At 34.4% G+C, this 19,629-nt stretch overlaps 1 protein-coding gene across 1 annotated transcript in view; it reads left to right on the plus strand.

Moving 5' to 3' along the window:
- The window catches only part of Atrnl1 (attractin like 1), a 746,572-nt gene that overhangs the window by 263,826 nt on the left and 463,117 nt on the right, over positions 1-19,629 (plus strand). Inside the window, exon 22 of the mRNA XM_076834523.1 lies at positions 16,795-16,889. Within this exon, the coding sequence (XP_076690638.1) occupies positions 16,795-16,889 (95 nt within the window). The remainder of the gene's footprint in view (positions 1-16,794; positions 16,890-19,629) is intronic.

The following is a 19,629-nucleotide window of genomic DNA, read 5'->3' on the forward strand; positions in this document are numbered from 1 at the left end:
CCTCCTTGGTATATCCTAAAACTTGGATATTATCCAATGGCAGTATTGGCTATTTCTTTTACAAGAAATACTTTACAGTTTAGACTTGAGATAAGCGTTCACCTCATTCCTTTTTGACATTGATAAATAGTTGTTTTATTTTATCATTTGAAATCTTGATCTTCTTTGAGGCAATATCCCACCTTTCACTGAACTCCAGGATGCTGTCTTTAGTACTTTATCACCTCATTCCTTCTCCTTCCCTTATTATCTCTTGACGTCATTCTTGATGATATCAGTTTCCCTATGTCCTTCAATTATATATGCATCAATTATGTAAGTATTCAGTGGCCCAAAAGATTAATGTCACTCACTCTGTAGTCACAGGATAGCTTTATTATTGACAAAAGGTATACATTGCAAAACATCTGGACATCTTCAGTTTCAGGCTTTTTGTTGCCCAGATTGCTGGGTCACATAGAACATGCTCTTGCTCTAGGTGTTCAGGCACCACCAGCAGGAGTGCAAAACGCCCAAGGACTCGGAAGTGCAAAGTCTGCTCACCCTCACTGTGAAAGTCTCTATAGTGAACTGGTCACAAAGGATATTCTGGTTACATGACCAACTTTAACATTATAAATCCTCAGGCTCTGTACAAGTCATAAATAATCCACTTCTTATTACTAAATAGTGCTGACAGACTGATATGTACTGGCCTTGAAGCAAATCTCAGTTCTGTGGCTATAAAATATTAGTTATATCTAGTATACTAGATATAAGTATACTATTGTCCACTAGTCCTTGTAATACTCCTGATAGCCCTGGAGTACATCATTTGGTCAGTCTAAACTAGATGGGATTTACTAATATTATGCAGTATGTATGATCTATCTTAGTCTTTTTATTGCCATTTTTGAAAAGCTATGATATTAGAAGTAAGTACATTTCTGTAACGGATAGACACTAAATATTTTTGGCTTTACAGATGATACAATCTTTGTTACAACTAGTTAATTCTGCTATTGTTATATAAAAGTTTCTTTAAACAATGCATGAACAAATGAATGTAGCTGTAGGTTTTGTGGAATTCATAGCTAGCATTTCCTATTCTTTTTTTGCTCCCCTTTATTCGTTCTGTTTGTGTAGCAATACTCAAATACTGGTTAAACCTAACCTTTCACTGGTCAGTGTCTGAGCTTTTTCACCTTCACAATTCTGAGGATAAAAATGAAATCATACAGTTGTGCTAATTAATTGGTCTCAAAGTTTGCATTTATCAAATGAAAATACAAAACTACCTGGTAATTCTTTTGTATTTTCCTAATTATTTATTTTAAATACAGATGGGCCTCAACCTTTTATAAGTTCAACTTAAGATGTTTTTGGGGCCCGGCATGGTGGTACATACCTGTCATTCCAAGGATTCGGGTGGCTGAGGCAGGAGGATCACAAGTTTGAGGGCAGCCTCAGCAATTCAGCAAGGCCCTGTCTCAAAAAATAAAAAGGACTGGAGATGTGGCTCATTGGTTAAGTGTCCTGTGCTAAATTCCTACTACCATGGTACAAAAATATATATATTCATTAGAAACTTCATTTTGAACTTTGATCATTTTCTCACCTAGCCATATATTATCAGTGTGTGGTACTCTCTCAAGATGCTGGGCAATGAGCTGCAGCTCCCAAGCCATGGGATCTTGAGGGTAAACAACCAATATTATACAGTGTACTGTGCTGCTGAGCTGTGATATTCAGTAAGTTAGATGCATTAAATACATCAGAACGTAACCCCACATACGTTGAGGAGCATCTATGATCTCCAAACAACTATTTTCAAACTTTTTCTCTAGTCTCAAAACTTCATCTGTACCATCTGATGATTTTATCTAGTATTTCACTGAGAAAATACAACCAAACATTTGGGAATGTCCTTACTTTCTTTCCACCCCAATACATAAGATTTCTTGCATCTGTACCTGTTTCTCTGCCTTTACTCCTTTATCAAGGAAAGAATGACTTTGTTTCTAACAAAAGCCAGTGCTCAATTTGTTTTTTCTCTATATCCTAAATTCCTTTCACTCTAAAGAGTCTTTGCTCTCCCCCCTCCCCATTTTTTTTTTTTAATCAGCAGTTGCTCTGACTCTGCTGGATCATTTCACTCAGCATATGTATGTATATTCTACAATCTCCCAGTTAAAGACAAAATTTCTGTATTTCTTTTGTATCCCTCCAGTTGTTGCACTATTTCTGTTTTTCAGAACAAAACTTTAAAAAGTTGTTCAAACATGTCAACAAATCTTGCCACTCCTTTTCTCTTCACTCCCAATGACTCCACACAGATTGCTTTTGTGAAGCATCATTTGTGCTTCTTTACAACCTTTGAAACTTTTTTTCCTTGCATATTATGCTTTCCAATTTTTCCTACTCTGTCACTGACTGTCCCCTTTGAGTCTACTTTGGTTTGCTTTTTCCCTGATCTTTAAATGCCATAGTGTTCAGGGTTAGTTTAGTTTTGAATCCTTACAGATTATTTTCCAGTCTGCCACTAGAGTGACATTAGAAACTCTATTGAGCCTTCTTTTCTCTCTCTAAACTGTCCCTGAAAATCTCATCGAATCCTATGCTTTTAAATACCATCTATATTGCTGATGTTCCAAATCTTCTAGGATTGATCACTTTTCTTAGCTATAAACTTCTTTCTGTGATTTCCTGTTTAATACCACCATTTAGATATTCCACTAGAAAGTCATATTTAACATATTTAAAACAGAACTCTTGGTTCTTTTTCTCTTTCCAAAATCAAATTCTTCATGCAAATATTCCTATTTCAGCCAATGTACCAAAAGTCTCAATTGCTGTGTCCAAAGTCTAGGAGTCTCCTTTGATTCTAGTTGCTCTCCCTAATGTCTTCCCTCCTTTTCACCCATGGACTTTTAGTGATCTTACTGGCTTTACCTAAAATACATGTCAAAGGCATAGATTTTTCTCCTTCTTACTCCTTTTACCCTGTCAGAAGCTCCCCCACTTTTGGTCTGGACATTTTATGAAGCCTCCTGAGTAGTTTACCCATTTTTAGTTTTGAATCCTTACAGATTATTCTCCACTCTGCCATTAGAGTGACATTTAGAAACTTTAAATTAGATCCTCTCATCCCAGTTTAAGACTATCCAAAGGTTTTCTATAATATTAATTTTTTAGTTAATTAATTTATTTTTATGTGAGGCTGAAGATCGAACCCAGTTCCTCACACTTTAAGGTCACATTTAGTTTATTTCTCATACTTGCAAGGCAAGGGCTTTACCACTGAGCTACAACCCCAGCCCTATGATTTGACTCATACCTCCTTTCTTTGTTTTGTTTTTGTAATGATAAAAAGTTTTCATTTATTGAGTAATTATTATATGACTGGTACTTTCTGAGGTAGCCTCCTTATATATACAGTTTCTCTTTTTAGGCTTTTATCAGTGCATTGTAGTTATACATCATCTTTGGGTTCATTTTACATCCATCTTGGGGTTCATTTTACATGCATGGAATATATTTTGTTCCACTTCAGATCCCAGTACTTTGTCTTTCCTGCTGTATGGCCTTTTCTCTTACAATTAAAAAAATCATTTTAAACATTTCTATATAAATAATTTCAATGCTTAAAATCATTAAGTATTTTGATTAATGATGAGAAAAAATATATATATTTTTTTTATTTAAAAAAATTTTTTTTCCTCAAACAGGGCAATCTTGACCTCATATTTGACCTTGCTATTCCTTTATTGGGAACTTTTTCCACTGGTGTTTTTCTGATTTTTCACCTCACATTATTTTCTTTTGTGTACCTCATTTAAATCATCCCCCACTTCATAACATTTACATAACTATAAAGGGCCAAACAATATATATTTTAGCCATGATATGCCAGATGATCTCTGTTAGGCCTACTCAACTCTCAAATATAGTCAAAAAACAACTATAGACAACATGCAAATGATTGTGTGTGGCCATTCAAGTCAGCTTTACTTATGAAAACAGGCTGTGGTCCAGACTTGGCCTGTGGGCAATAATTTGCAAAACCTATTTCATACAATTACTTGCTAAGTATCTTCATAATATTTCATTCACTTAAAATGTGTTATTTATTTTTAAAGTTTTTTCTACCTTTCTCTTTCTACATAGAATGCAAACTCCATGGGAAAACATGCACTTTCTTCAGCTCTCTGTTGAATGGATTACTGATTGGAGTTTTATTAATTTAAAACATTAATCTGAGAAGAATGTATATATGCATATGTAGGGGAGAGAGAGAGAGAGAGAGAGAGAGAGAGAGAGAGAGAGAGAGAGATATCCTAGAATTTAAATGTTTCTTAGCAATGTATTCATCATTCATAGTTAAATCTTCTTTTATGACCTGAAGTAGACTTTATAGTTTTCTTAATAAAGGTCACATTTAGTTTATTTCTATGATTTTGTTTTTGGTAGGGGTGATTTTGGTTGTTTCTGGATTGGAATTTGTTTACATTTTCGGTTTAATATAAAACCTCTATTGTAAAACAAAAACTATTAAAGATTTTATGTGTTTAAATTTTATAGCTGTTTTTAAATTAATATTACCAATTTGTTATGTTGATGAATTATGCTAATGCTCTAATAACGCATTTCCTATTTTGAAGTCTACTTTGAATGATATGAGTATAATGACACCCTTTCCATGAGTGTTTGCCTGATGTGTTGTTCTGCATCCATTCACACTGTGTGTACTCTTTCCATAGGCACTTCTTATATTAATAGAATATGTTTTCACTTTGTGTTTTTTCTGTTTTTGTGATTGATGAATAGTTATTCATATTCTTTGCTTTTTTATTGTAGCTAGATTTTTTTTTATACTGAAAATTTTTCTTATTGATTTGTAGGAATTTTTGTTTAAAACATTCTAGATACTAACCCTTCATTTATTATATGTATTAAACATACTCTAAATCTGTGACTTGGTTTTTAAACTTAATTCAAAATGACTTTTGCAGAGTTTTTATATTTTATTAATCATTAATGAATTGTATGGAGAGAACTTCAGGTCATAAAAGATGCTCTCATTTTTTCTGAAAGCTATAAAAGTTAACTTTTAAGTCTTTAACTGAAATTGATTTTCATGTTTGATGTGAGATATAAGTCCCTGTGTCTTATATAAGATTGCATTTCCCTATGACATTGATTATATAATATAACGTTGTGTTATTCTCTACATAGAAAGACTGTACTCAGTAAATGTGTAAAACTTGGTGAATTTGCAGGTAAACATATATCCATGAAACCATCATAAGAATTAAGGCCATAAATATATCTATTCATCTCTATAAGTTTCCTCCTGCCTCATTTATCTATCTATCTATTTATTTATTTGCTTGCCTACTTTCTATTAGCACTTACTGCTGGACCTGCTTTCTTAAAAAAATTTGGAGTATACAATACAGTGTTGTTAACTGTGGTACTATACTGTATAGTAGATCTCCAGAGAGTAATCATTTTGTATAACTGAAGCTTTGTACCCTTTGGCCAGAATCTCCCTGTTTCCTTATCCACCCCCAATCCCTGGTAACAACCATTCTAGTTTCTGTATCTATGAACGTGATTATTTTAGATTCCTTGTAAAAGCAGGGTCATGCAGTGTTTGTCTTTCTGTGTCTGGCTTATTTTGCTTAGCTCAGTGTCCTCAATGTCCATCCATATTGCTTCTTCTATTTATCCTCTTTCATAATTTTTTCCTTTCCCACTGTATTTGCAGATAGCATAAATCATGTTATTTTTTTTCCTAGTCCACCAATAGAGCTCTTTCATCTGTCTTGATTATACTTATTCCTACTGCTACTTATGCATTGATAGTTCAACAAGTTATTTGAGTTGACTTACAGTTAATCCTGACTTCTTTTCTTTAAGCCATAACAGAATTGTTCATTAATGTAGCATTAAAAGTTGTTTTAAAATAATTTATTTTTATAAACTTGAGACATACTTTAATGTATTATGTCCTGTATTCTACTTAGTTGAGAATTTCAGAGTATCTTTCAGCATTAGGTTATATATTTTAAAAGAAAGGTAATTAGTCATTCATAATCCTTCTAAAATATAACAGCATGCGTTCTGAAATTCTGGGAAGAAACGTCATACCTTAATTGATTAGAAAATTATGTATTGGGTTTCTGGAAGACTATCCTTCCAGAAGCTTACCCTTCTAAAAGGGAAAGCTTTTGTGTAGAAATCTAAGCTTGCTTACCCCAGTTTGTAATAATTCACATTCACCAAATGGTCCTTAGTAATCACTTGAATTGAATAATAGTTCTACTAATTTTGTTCTAGGACTTTAGTTTATTTTTAACCCTGATGACATTAGGATTGATTATTACCATATGCAGTTTTTATTGTACTGGTCTAGTACCTTCAACTGTAATTAAAAAGAATAAATGAAATGAGAGATATCATGCCTGAATACCTGGCCACAATTTCGATGGGACATGTTAATGGCATAGGTTGGAGTTCTAGGGTGAATGTTCCTAGGTCTGGGGCAGTGCAGCCTCTGCTCAAGGCTGCTCAAGTGACCTAAGCCACTTCTGTCTCTACTCTCTAAGGGTTAATATCCCCTTCTGATGGCTTAATATTTAGTTCCAATTTTAAAAAATGTGCAGGTAAATTATTGAAAATAGTTTTGAAATGCTTGCTCTTCTTTGTAACATTTTCCCTTTGTTCTGAATATATATTGTCTTTTCTTATGATTATAGCCTAACTTCTCAACCACTCTCATCTGCATTTGACTTAGGTGGTCAGTATTCTTTCCGTTAAACATGTCATTTTGGGGCTGGGGATGTGGCTCAATTGGTAGTGCGCTCGCCTGGCATCCGTGCGGCCCGGGTTCGATTCTCAGCACCACATACAAACAAAGATGTTGTGTCCGCCGATAACTAAAAAATAAATATTAAAAAAAATTCTCTCTCTCTCTCTCTCTCTCTCTCTCTCTCCTCTCTCCTCTCTCACTCTCTCTTTAAAAAAACAAAAAAACAAACAAACAAAAAAAAACATGTCATTTACTTCTGAATTCCTCTTGATTCTGGAGTTCTTATTAGTTCCTGGGGTGCCCCTTCTCAGTCTTCTTTGATATAATTATTCAACACTGTTATCCCTGAGAGCTCATCCTTTGTTCCTTATCTATCTACAAAGGTGATCTCTTGCCTTAATGGCTTCAAATTTTATTTAAATGGTGATGATCTACAAATTATCTACTAGTTGTGCACCTGACCTTGACTCAGCCTATCATTGGATATTTAATAAGTATATCAAAGTTAATATCTTCAAAACTAAGCTCCTAATTATTCATCCAGTTAGCCCCACAATAAAACCTATTCTTCCTCTTCTTGGTTAATGATGAGTTTTTCCTTGATTTATTTAAGAAATAAAAGTCAAAACAACAATGGAAGCCCAACTTTGCCTTTCTTACATTTCCTCAGCTAATCCTGTCTGCTGAGCCTTCCAAATACATTCCTATATCTGAATACCTCCCATGACCTTCTTTACTGGCCACCTTAACCACCACCATTACTTCTTGCTTCCATTATTGCCACAGCCTCTAGGAGAATCACAGTTAAAACTTGATTTTTTTTATATATATATATTTAGTTGAAGTTGGACACAATATGTTTATTTCATTTATTTTTATGTGGTACCGATCCCAGTGCCTCACACATGCTAGGTGAGTGCTCTACCACTGAGCCCCAGCCCCATAAAACTTGATCTTGCTTTGAGCTTTTTGTACTTGTTCTAACAGTTATATATTTTCTTTATTAAACTCCATGGCTTATTCTCTTACAATCTTTTATCTTTAAATGTTCTTTCTCAAAAATCTTAAGTATACTTCTATCCTGACAGTAGTTTCTCTTTCCCTGATTTATTATTTTCCAAAAGACTTAGTTATCTTATGTACTATATACTTAAACTATTAACTTCTGATGTTTGTTCAACTGAATTTAAGTTGTGTAAGGACAGAAATTTTTGTGTCTTATTGTATCTCCAGGGAAAGTAAGTAACTGGGAGACAGATCAACGAGAAATGAAAGAGAGAGACCAGGCAGAGATGCACACCAGAGTTTGTCAGAGATGAAAATTACAGGCAAATCTTTCTATAGATGGAGAGGGGCAATACAGGCTTGGGTTTCACATCTTTTACGGGGCAGCTTAGTGATTAGAGCTGGGTGAGTCCTAATGCAGGTGGTTAAAGGTGGAGTTAGTATGAGGAAGTGGTGATCCTTTCTCAGAAAGGTCCTTGTGTGGGAAAGAGGAACTTTTTCTTAAACATGGCAGCTGTCACTTAAGATAGCTGTCACTTAAGATAGCTGTCACTTAGGGTAGCTGTCCAGATGCTAAGCAAGGACCTGCACTAATACTGGTCCATTGAATTTTTCTTTGCAATTATTTGTCAGTCATTTGAAAATTGGATGTATGTCTCTGAATGTCAGATATAAAGATGGTAATAATTCTTAAAAAGAATGTTACCTTATAGTAAATTATAGAAGAAATAATATCTGGTTGATCTTAAAAAGTATATAAGAAAATGTACATAAGTAAGTAACATAGAGAATAATACCTTAATAATTTTAGTAATTCACTTATAGTAATCCCATATTTACTTTTATATTCATAGTTTTTATTGAGGGCATGACATGAAAGGAGTGTATATGAAAGGTCAAAAAGTGAAATTGAGACTAGAGATGATATTAATATTGAAAATAAATTAGGATGTGGTCCTTATTACCCTGGTGTTGAAGATTGAATACCTAAAGTTTTATTTAAGGGATAAAATGGGGGTGGGAAGGGACTCCTCTGTGAAGCAGGGGTTCCAAAGGTGATGCCCAAGGGAGTAGGGGTGTCCTGCCCCTTTTATAGATTTTAGGTTTCTTTTGTTCTCATGGCCCATCCTCCCATCCTGCCTGCAGACCTAAAGGTGGAGTAATCTAAGGGCAGCAATGAAGCCACCCAGGGATACAGGCAGGAGGGTACTCATTTATAATTCCTGGTTGGGAGGAACAGTTCCCTAGAGGCAGATAACCTTGGCATCAAGTTGGAGGAGGGGGAAGTACTGTGGAGGCATCCCATCTTCCTGACCCACTCATTCCTCACATACATTGACTATCCTTTTGGCTCTGGTGTCAATCCCCCTCTGATAATGGGACCTTAACTGCTGTAAGGGAAAACAGATGATGACTGCTTTGGCTGTTTTAGGCTCAGAGGAGGCAATGTGGTCAAGCAGCTTAGGTTTCCTTTTAGGAATATTTGGGTCCGTTGAGGCATGTAGTAAAAGTCTGGTTTGGAAAGAACCAGTTGTAAAGTCATCTGGGAGGTGGGTGTTTCTATGAAAAAGACAAAAAGACATATGTGTTGGAATACGACTAACACAATATAAATGTTGCACCTTCTGGAATATGTCAATGAATATCATTATGATGATAGAAACCAGTAATTTCTCATCAGTAGGTGTAAGAACTAAGAAGTTGTTCCAGTGTCAAGGCCAATGAGGACGAGGTCTCTATTTGGGACTACAAATCTTTAAGGATATTAGTTACATGGCCAGAGTTATCAGGAATGTAAATCAAGACTTAGTTTTTATAATGTCACAGATGCCCCTATAAGATGTAGTTAAGATATCTAATGTCATTGATTTTTGTAAAATATCTTTTATTGGCATAATCTCTGTGTTTAGTAGATATCCTGTTATTTCTGTTACTTAGGACTAGATAATCATTCTAGCAAACAGATCTAAGCTGCCTATGTAGGAAGTTAGGAAGATTTGTAGCCTTAAAATGACTAAAAAAACTTCTGAGAGTTATAGTATGTTTTGATGGTTATCAGGCACTCCTGTCTAAGAATCCCTCTTGTATAGCTTCCAGACTTACTTTCTGTTGGTGGGACTAACACAAGTGTACATCTTAAGTTACATTAAATGAAGTCTTTTTTTTTTTTTAAATGTTGAGGTATGGCTCTGTTTTGATATTAACTTGTTTTTCTTGGTGTTTAAGAACAAACTGGTCACATTGACCTTGTTCCTATCATTGAGAGTCAGCTGAGTTTACTTAGGGGGTCACTCTTGGGAACTTGAGAGAAACCTCTTAGCTTCTCCAGTGCCATTTGTCAGGATGGGTCAGAGTCTCCTGGACTACATGGCTTCCTTTAGAGACATTTGAGACATTTCCTTCTCCATTGACTCTCCTCTTTGCATCATGTACACTGGTTAGCTTTTTATTCTCTAGGGGTCTGTCTCATTGATGCCCCTGATCGGTAGTTTCATGTGGCCGAGTTGCAAAGCCCTTTTCCCCCAGGTTCAAGCTGACCTCAGAGGGCTAGAGCCAAAAATTGACTATTTTCTTTTTTGGCCCTTTTACTTTATTAACTAGTCTTCAAGTTTTGGTCTTAAACATCCAGCCAGTTAGTTTCACCAGTAAGAGTACTAGGTTTTACTGTTAATGTCTATGACTTTATAGTTACTTTACCCCTTTTATTTAATTCAATAGTAGTTACTCCTTCTATTTAATTGGGATCAGTATTAGTACTGGAAGTCAGCCTTACATTTTGTCTGTTCTTTATGTGATGGTTTTTTATCTCAAATTAACTTAGGTTGATTTATTGAAAGTTTTGCAAGGCACTAACAGACAATGGTAATGAAGTTTATATGAAAAATATACAATGGAATTAAGAAGAGTAAAAATCTATAATATCTATAAACCAAGAAAATATTTTTATAATCTCAAATCTTTACTTTAAATCTTAGTTTGAAGAACACCAGCTTGATAAAATGTTCTTCTTAACCTTATGCTTTAAATATTTGCATATTTGGAAGATATGAATACATCTAAGATACAAAGAAGCCAGTAACAGTACCATGATTACACTGAGTTCTTATATTAACCAAGTTTAGCTTTTAATGAAAAATTCAGACTCTGTAATATAGTGTAATAATCTAGTGTAATAACAGTTGTTGTTTAACCAGATTTGTGCAAACCCTAATTCTTTTAAGACCAGTTGCTCTAAAGCATAAAACTTAACAGATAAGAAATTATCTTGATAGATAAGAGCATATTAATGTTTTAAGAAATCCTTGTTTCTTCAACCCATAGAAGATTAAACTTTGGTTTATATCAGTACATTAATATTTCACCTTAGGAAAAAGCCTTAAATAACCTTAACTGATTGTGCTAATTATATATAACCTAATTTAGTTACACACAAGCTTTTTGAAATGTGACCTCCACAAACATCCTATAATGTAGACATTCTACAGCTTTTTACTTTACTACACAAAACTTCTTCATCCAGAAACATTTCTCTTTCCTTCTGCTTTCCATATTAAGATATATGTACATGCCTGGAACCTTCTTATGTGTGTTTCCTAGTTTTTGACTGTTAGACCATGACACAAAGAAAAGACCACCAACTCCAACTGAAATCAAATTAAAGCAAGCTTATAATTTCGACAGACTGGGCTGCCTCTTCCCAAAACCCCGGGAACAGAAGCCAGCCCCACAGCTCTCTATGAGCACAACTTTATAGCCCAGAAAGTTACACAAAGGGGCGTGTCTTGAGAACTTACAGATAACAAAATTTTGACAAGCATAAAACAAAGGCAGGTAGTAGATCTCAGCATGGAGCTACCGTTAGAGTTTCAGAGGGGTCCTTATCTGGCCAGGGAAATGAGGGCCACTAAAGTTTCAGAGAGGATTGTTATCTGGTCAGGGAAAGCCGGGCATGGGTGAGTTCAAGGCACAGGCAGGCATTCCAAGCAGGTTTAGAAATCACATTAATTTATAGTAAAGCTGAAATTAGCTTTTAATGCCTTTGTGGTGAGATGGCTCCCAATCTTAAGAGGGAATTAGGCTGGGTTTATCATTGACCCCTTTTTAAATTCATATTTTGTAACAATCTTTATGAAATTTCTGAATTTAGACACTTTATTCCACTTTAATATAAAGAAAAACTTTGTTTTCATAGTACTTTAATTGAAACTCAACTGAAACATTTTGTACTCTTTGTATGTAATTACACCTAATCGAATCTTAACTCTTAATAACCTTGTTTTTTAGAGATGACATAGAAACAAAGCAAAATCAACATTTTTTTTCATTTACCCATTTATGAAAACTATGGGCACAACTATGATACCCCTCTTTGTGTAACTTTCTGGGCTATAAAGTTGTGCTCATAGAGAAAACACACATAATGTTTAAATATATTACCTGTGGAATTTAAGAAGTCAAGAGTACTTGATTTTGTATTTAGCAGTTGATGTTTTAGCACTTTTACTTTGCAAATTAATTAGATGTCTCCTTTAACAAACACATTTATGATAAATCTTCTTGTTGTTAAATCTAATTTACTCATTTTAACTGTAAAAACCCAGAAGATATTAGGCAACTGTAGTTCACAGTACTAGCCATCTCTTCCTTGTTGAAGACAAATCCTAGAAGCAATAGATATTGCATTGTATAAATTTTGTAGAAACCAATATGCTGTTAATTTTATGACTACCTAGAAGAACTCACATGTTTACTCTCATGTTTACCTAATTTAAATTGAACCCTTTTTAATTCACATGAACTAAAAAATATTTGGATCCATTTTTAAAAAAAAATTTGATTTATGAGTGTTTGTACACCGATTTTGATACTATGTAAATGATATATGAACACAAACACATATGTAGATACAGTAGTACAATACACAGCTGTCCACACATACATAAAACAGAGAGGGAAAAAGATATTGTAGCTTTTTATAGGTAGATCTCCACAGGTAGGAAGCAATGCTACAGATGTTCATTAAAGGTTCTATTAGAAGCTGGGGCTGTAGCTCAGTGGTGGAGCTCCTGCCTCACATGTGTGAGGTACTGGGTTCGATCCTTAGCACCATATAAAAATAAATAAAATAAAAATATTGTTTCTATCTACAACTAAAAAATATTTTTAAAAGGCCTCTATTAGATAACTTGTTAGAAATTAAAATAATGCTTATTAGAACTTTCACATTTACCTGTGAATGCCATGATTTTATTTTCTTTCATTGCTGAGTAAAATTCCATTGTGTATATATATGCCACATTTTTTTATCCATTCATCCATTGAGGGGCATCTAGGTTGGCTCCACAGTTTAGCTATTGTGAATTGTGCTGCTGCTATAAACATTGATGTGGCTGTGTCCCTGTAGTATTTTCTAATGTGTTTGAGAGCTAACCCTTAAAATTGGCCTCTGGACAAAAACAGAGTATAAAATCCTCTAGTTAGATAAAATAAGACTAATAAAAATATATTAACTGTGGTGTGCAGGATCAAGTATGAATTCACCATAAAACCATGATCTCAAAAATATAGAATTTAAAAAAAAGATGTTCTAAGAAAATGACATGGCTGTAATTAATAAAGGAGCATATAGTACATCTTTATCAGATCAGAGTTTACTTTTTTGGCTCAGATTAGAGTCAGTTCAGCTATTCAAAGAATGTGAGGGTCCTGAAGTCCTCAGGTAAGGATTATCAAAAGACTTGTATACATGAGGTCATTCCATTTTTCCTCCCTGTGCTGCAGTGTTTATAGGGAGGAACTTATTAAGAAAGCAGGGTGGTAGAGTGCAAGACCTTGCTTTGGTCTCAAGCCAGTTTTCTGCAAGCCCTGAAAGTCTTGAAAGCTCTGTATGCTCTGTAATTTACATTTCAAATGTAAACCTTGTTGATGATAGAGATCTGGCAGAAGCTAAGAAGGTAAGGGAAGCTGTTCTTTTAAGCTTGAGAGGCAAAACTTTATGCATAGGGCATTTTAACCATTTTTTTTCTTTTGTAAAATCAATCTCTTAAGGTTTGGTCCTATATTTTATCCTCTAGAGACTTGTTTTCATCCCTCCAGTTTGTAATCAGGCTAGGTTGGATGCACAAAATTATGAGATATCCTTTTTCCAACTGTGATTATGTCATTTCACTGGCCTGGCAGCAGAAGAAAATGAGACACTATTTGTGCATCTAGCTCCGAGAGCCTGTATTGGCTAGCAGTTTCCACCTCTCCTTTTTGAGGACAAGGTTCCCCTCTGAACAAAGTAAAAATCCCATTTTTTTTACTATGCAGGCTATTGGTGAACCTGGCATAACGGCTGAGAATGAAACTCCCATCTGAGTATGAGAAAACAGAACTCAGGTGACCATGCCAGAGAAAACTGCCCATTTCACTAGGGACATCTCCCTATGAGCTTCTGACAGTCCAGCAAACCTGTCTTTCACCACCTGGTTCTGCTAACTCTATTGCTGGCTCCTTGGCAGAATATCAAGGGCTTCATTTGCCCTATGCCAAAGACCCTGGGAAATTCAGACTCAAAGGCATGACTGAATTCTCCTGCCACTATAAACTTCCAATGTAATAACCCATGGGAAAAAAGCCAATAATGGGGTGCATTTTTCTGCCCTGTGGGATAAAAGAATCCCAGAGGGTATGGAAAACATCTAGTGGTCGTTAGATGCTTAATACTCTTTTCCTAGAGGAGTTTACTTAAGGGGTGAATTGAATATGTCTCCTTTTTGCAGCCAAAGATGCTCCTAGAGCACACAGGAGCACAGAAACAACAATGGGAATCCCACAGGCTTGTAAAGGCTTAATATTCGAACAAAGTGAATGCAGGCATTTCCTTATGAACCAATTCATGTCCCTATCACAACCCTAGAGTCTGAGCAGCTAGAGTCTGATCAGTGAGAGGAGAGGGGTGCTTGGGGAGGAGTGATTGTGGGGGAGTACAGTATGGCTCATCTGGAGGTACATGTGTTTGGGGGCTTTTAATCAGTGCTGCTTTAGTCACCACAGATAGCAGAGAGAGGGAGTTGGGGGAGAAATCTTTGAGGTTCACCAGGGAGTGATCTCAGCCAGATCCTTACAGTTGTCCCAAACCTTTGTCCATCTCCATGCATCCAAAGGCACATTAGGATTAGAGACACTGTATTCTCAGGCCAAACGCACTCTGAGCCTGGATAAGATAGTGAGAAACATTTGGCAAAATCCAACATGCCTGAATTACAGGATAGGTGATTTAGAAGCCACCTATGCCATGATACCTGTAACTGAGTCTTGAAGAATTGAGGCTTGTACTAACTGCATTTAATTAGCCAAGCAGTGCATATTACTGTCCTCCAGAAAGAAAGAAAGAGACAGAAAGACACAACTCAGAAAAATGTGGGGTGAATGCAAAGGAGCTTACCTTGGTGTCATGATCCTGGATGAGCACCCATTTGAAACCAGAGATGATACCAGTGTTGAAAATAAATCAAGATCCGGGTCCCAAATCCCCTGGTGCTGAAGATTCAACACCCGAGAAACACTGGAGCAAGAGCAAAAGGTTTTATTTAAGGGATAGAACAGAGGGCTGGTGGGGGGTGGGAGGCAGTCCTCTGGAGAGAGAGAGTGAAACAGACAGAGAAACACAGAGTTCTCTACAGAGGAGGGGTTCCAAAGCTGGTGCCCAAGGAAGTGAGAGTGTTGTCCTGCCCCTTTTATAGATTTTAGATTTTACTTTCTCATGCCCCCTCCTCTCATCCTGCCTACACGACTAAAGGTGAAATGATCCAAGGGTAGGAATGAAGCCACCCAGGGATACATATTAATAACTCCTGGTTATGATGAACAGGTAACCTTGGCAATAGGTTGGAGGAAGGTGATGTACTCTGGAGGTACTAGCATTTTATTTTCTTCAAGTCAGCCTGCATCTTCCTGACTCAGTCATTTATTATCTACACTGACTGTCCTTTTGTCCAGGCCTCAAAATCACACTTGAATATGTGGTCAAGAATTTGATTAGACAATGACTGGAGTTCGAGGAAACATTACTTAAAATAATTTAAAGCACTTATTACAATGCTGGCAGTTTGACATTATGAGTAGGACTCCACTTTGTGTGGCACATGAAATTTTGCAGATCCTATAACATTTCAATTCTTCATCTTGGTTTTAGCATGATGTATGGACAAAATTAAAAAATGTCTTTGCTGTGAATTGCTTTGATCTTAGTGCTCATCACATAATCATTTTAAAATTGTTAAAGCTAATAATTATCACAAGATGAACAAGTAAATGAATTAGTGTATATAATGAAATATAATTATTAGAGTTCATGTTTTCAATGAATTAAAATTTTAGGAAAGTAGGATAACAAAAGTTCTATCTTTATGTCTATAGAATTTTAGCTGAAATAAAATGCACCAAAGGTTAATTTTATTTCTCTTTAGTATAAGATTATGGATGGATTTTATTTTATTTTCTTACTTTTATACAGTTTCTAGAATGTCTGGTATTTGCAAAGTACTTTTGTAATCACAAAAAAAGAATTAAAAAATATCATTATTATGGTTGTTCTGTTTTTTATAATTATAAACATTAATTGTACAAATAGATTTTTGAGGAATTAGGATGAACTGTATGTTTTGATGTTTATTGCTAAAGATTTAAAAATGTCTTTTCTGTGAATTTCTTTAACCTTATTAATTGTACAAATAGATTTTTGAGGAATTAGGATGAACTGTATGTTTTGATGTTTATTGCTAGAGATAAAGATTTAAAAATGTCTTTTCTGTGAATTTCTTTAATCTTATGTGTTCATCGATAATCATTTTAAAATTGTTAAAGGTAATAATTATTTTGCTAGTCTTCAATAGGCTACTAGTATTTAATGAGGATAATTTTTAAATATAGTGTATAATATATTTTCCATTAACTTTAGTTTTACAGTTTTTTAAAAGTGCATATGAATACTCTATTTTTTTCCCCTGCAGACAGCCTTTTGATTGATTATCAGTTCACCTTCAGCTTGTTACAGGAAGATGATCGCCACCATACCGCCATAAACTTCATAGCAAACCCAGAACAGGTGAGGAAATGGTGTCTTTATAATATAATTATACTGGGATCAAGTGATACAACTTTTCTGTTTTTAATTGTGACTTTCCTCATTCTCAAAAGTGTCAAATTTTAGGGATATTATAGAAAAAACTAATCCTATGGATTTTTTCTTTTCATACAATTTAAGTGTCTTTTTAATTCAGAAAATTTGTATTTCATATTATTGCAAATGTTCCTATTTTTAAGTTATGTATTATTTGTATGTTTACTTTTATAACAATTTATGATCATAAATATGCAGTCAAAATCAGAGTAGTCTCTTTTGAAAGAGACTACAAGTTTGAAAGCTACAAATCAAAGCATGCTTTTAAAACATATTTTTTCCCTTACACCCTTCCATAGTAGTAGATTTTCATTGTCATTTTTCTAAATCCACTGGTTTTGCTGAGCTGTACAGTGCTCACTTCGTCAGTGATATAATTCACAACCTTAGGAAGTTTAAATGTATGAAAATTTAATTATAAATTTTAATATAAACATACCAGTTTAAGGAAAGGGTTTAAGTTTGTCATGAAACAACACATATATTAATATCCATTTGAGATTTTATAAGTTAAAAAGCCTAAGGAATAGAAATATCAACCATAATGCTTATTTCTGTGGAATTTTTATTTTTGGAACCAAAAATAACTAACTTAAAAATGAGTACATTATACATATACATTTTTATTTATATATTAATCCATATTATGTATTAGTATTCAAGAGGTGAAACATCTAAATATATTCTGAAAATTTTGAGCTCCTTTTCTTTAAAACCTGTCTGCCTTACCACTGTCCCAAAGTGGTTGGACCAAATGGAAACTCAAAAATATGAGCCAAAATAAGCTTAATAAAGTGGTGTGTCAGATGTTTATAATAGCAAAGAATGTACTCTAACAAATGACCAAACCATCTTTAAAACATGCATAAAGATGAACCTGTGCTGTATAACTTTTTTTTTAGTAAGTACTTAAGTCCTCCTTCAGATTAGTGCCTTTAATAAGGCAAATACGTATTTTTCTCTAGGCACTGGGCAAACACCAATATCAAAACTATATATATATATATATATATATATATATAGTTTTTTATCATGATATTTTAGAGGTTATGTCTTTGAATCATACATGTAAGCAAATACATATGTAGTTTAAAAATATCTTATTCATGTAATAGACCCAGCTAACAATAAATTTGAAATGAAAACAGTAAAAAATGTCATTAGAATTACTGATAAATTATATAATTTCTTAAAGTTTTCTTTTCTAGTTAAATAGGATCTTGCCTTCCCATAATAAAAGTTTTATTCTCTGTTACTCCTTATTCCCTAGGGTTTTGTTGTTGTTTTTTGGTACTAGTGATTAAACCTAGAGGAACTTTACCACTGAGCTATATCCCAGGCCATTTTATTTTTATTTTGAGACAGGGTCTCACTAAGTTGCTTAGGGTCTTACCAAGTTCCTGAGGCTGGCCTTGAACTTGGTGATCTTCTGGTCTCACACTCCTGAGTTGCTGAGATTACAAGTGTGAGCCACCACACCTAGCTGTTCCCTAGGTTTAAGGAATTCTTGGAAATATATTTAAGGTTTTGACGTTTAAATGGTTTTTATAGATATTTTAAAGATATTTTATTTCAAATACAATCCTGTCTGCACTATGTGTTTCTATAAAAATACGTTAATAATGTCAGCAAGTATATTATCAATGTGTAGGTATTTAGAAGTCCATTTTAATCCATTGGCTGCTTTTTATTGTGGTAAATATATAAATTAATTTACCATTTTAACCACTCACTTTGTAGGTATGCAGTTTTGTAGCATTAAATATAATTATAGGTCCAGGGATGTGGCTCAGTGGTAGAGGGCTCATCTAGCACATTTGAGGCCCTGGATTCGATCCTCAGCACCACATAAAAATAAATAAAATAAAGGTATTGTGTCCAACTACAACTAAAAAAGAAAATATTAAAAAAATTATACGTATATATATAATCATAATGGGGCTGGGGTTGTGGCTCACTGGTAGAGCACTTGGCTAGCATATGTGAGGCACTGGGTTTGATTCTCAGCACTGCATATAAAATAAAATAAATAAAGGTCCATCAATGACTAAAAAAGAAAGAAATATAGTTATAATGTACATTCATTGCCACTATCCATTTATAGAATCTTCTCATTTGTCTCTAATACAAAGTCTGTGTCTATTGTGAAATAATTCTGCATTCTCCCTCCCCCAGCTCCTAGTACCCTTATTGTACTTTCTGTCTCTGACTTTTCTTGTCCTAGGTATCTCATAATGAGATAATCATGCTGTATTTGACCCTTTGTATCTGGCTTATTTTATTTAATGTAATGTTTTTAGGATTCAAGCATGCTATAACAGATTCAGAGTTTCATTCTTTACCATTTCTTGATTGTTAATAGTAATTGCAAATATGTGGGGCGTTTTGAGTATCTAAGAAATTTAAATCCAGTGAGATATATGACTCAATAGTAATATTCCTCCCAATATCACCCATGATGTTATCCATGCATGATCAGATTGCTACAGTTTCAGTGTGTTCCTTTACCATCCCTAGTGCTTTCAGATGTCCCAGCTTTCACTTAAAAAATATATATGTGTGTGTATATAACACACACACACACACACACACACACACATACACGCATGTATGTTTATATGTGTGTTTGTGTGTGTGTATATATATATATATATGTATATATATA

Source organism: Callospermophilus lateralis, chromosome 15 (genome assembly GCF_048772815.1).
Source record: "Callospermophilus lateralis isolate mCalLat2 chromosome 15, mCalLat2.hap1, whole genome shotgun sequence".
NCBI lineage: Eukaryota > Metazoa > Chordata > Mammalia > Rodentia > Sciuridae > Callospermophilus > Callospermophilus lateralis.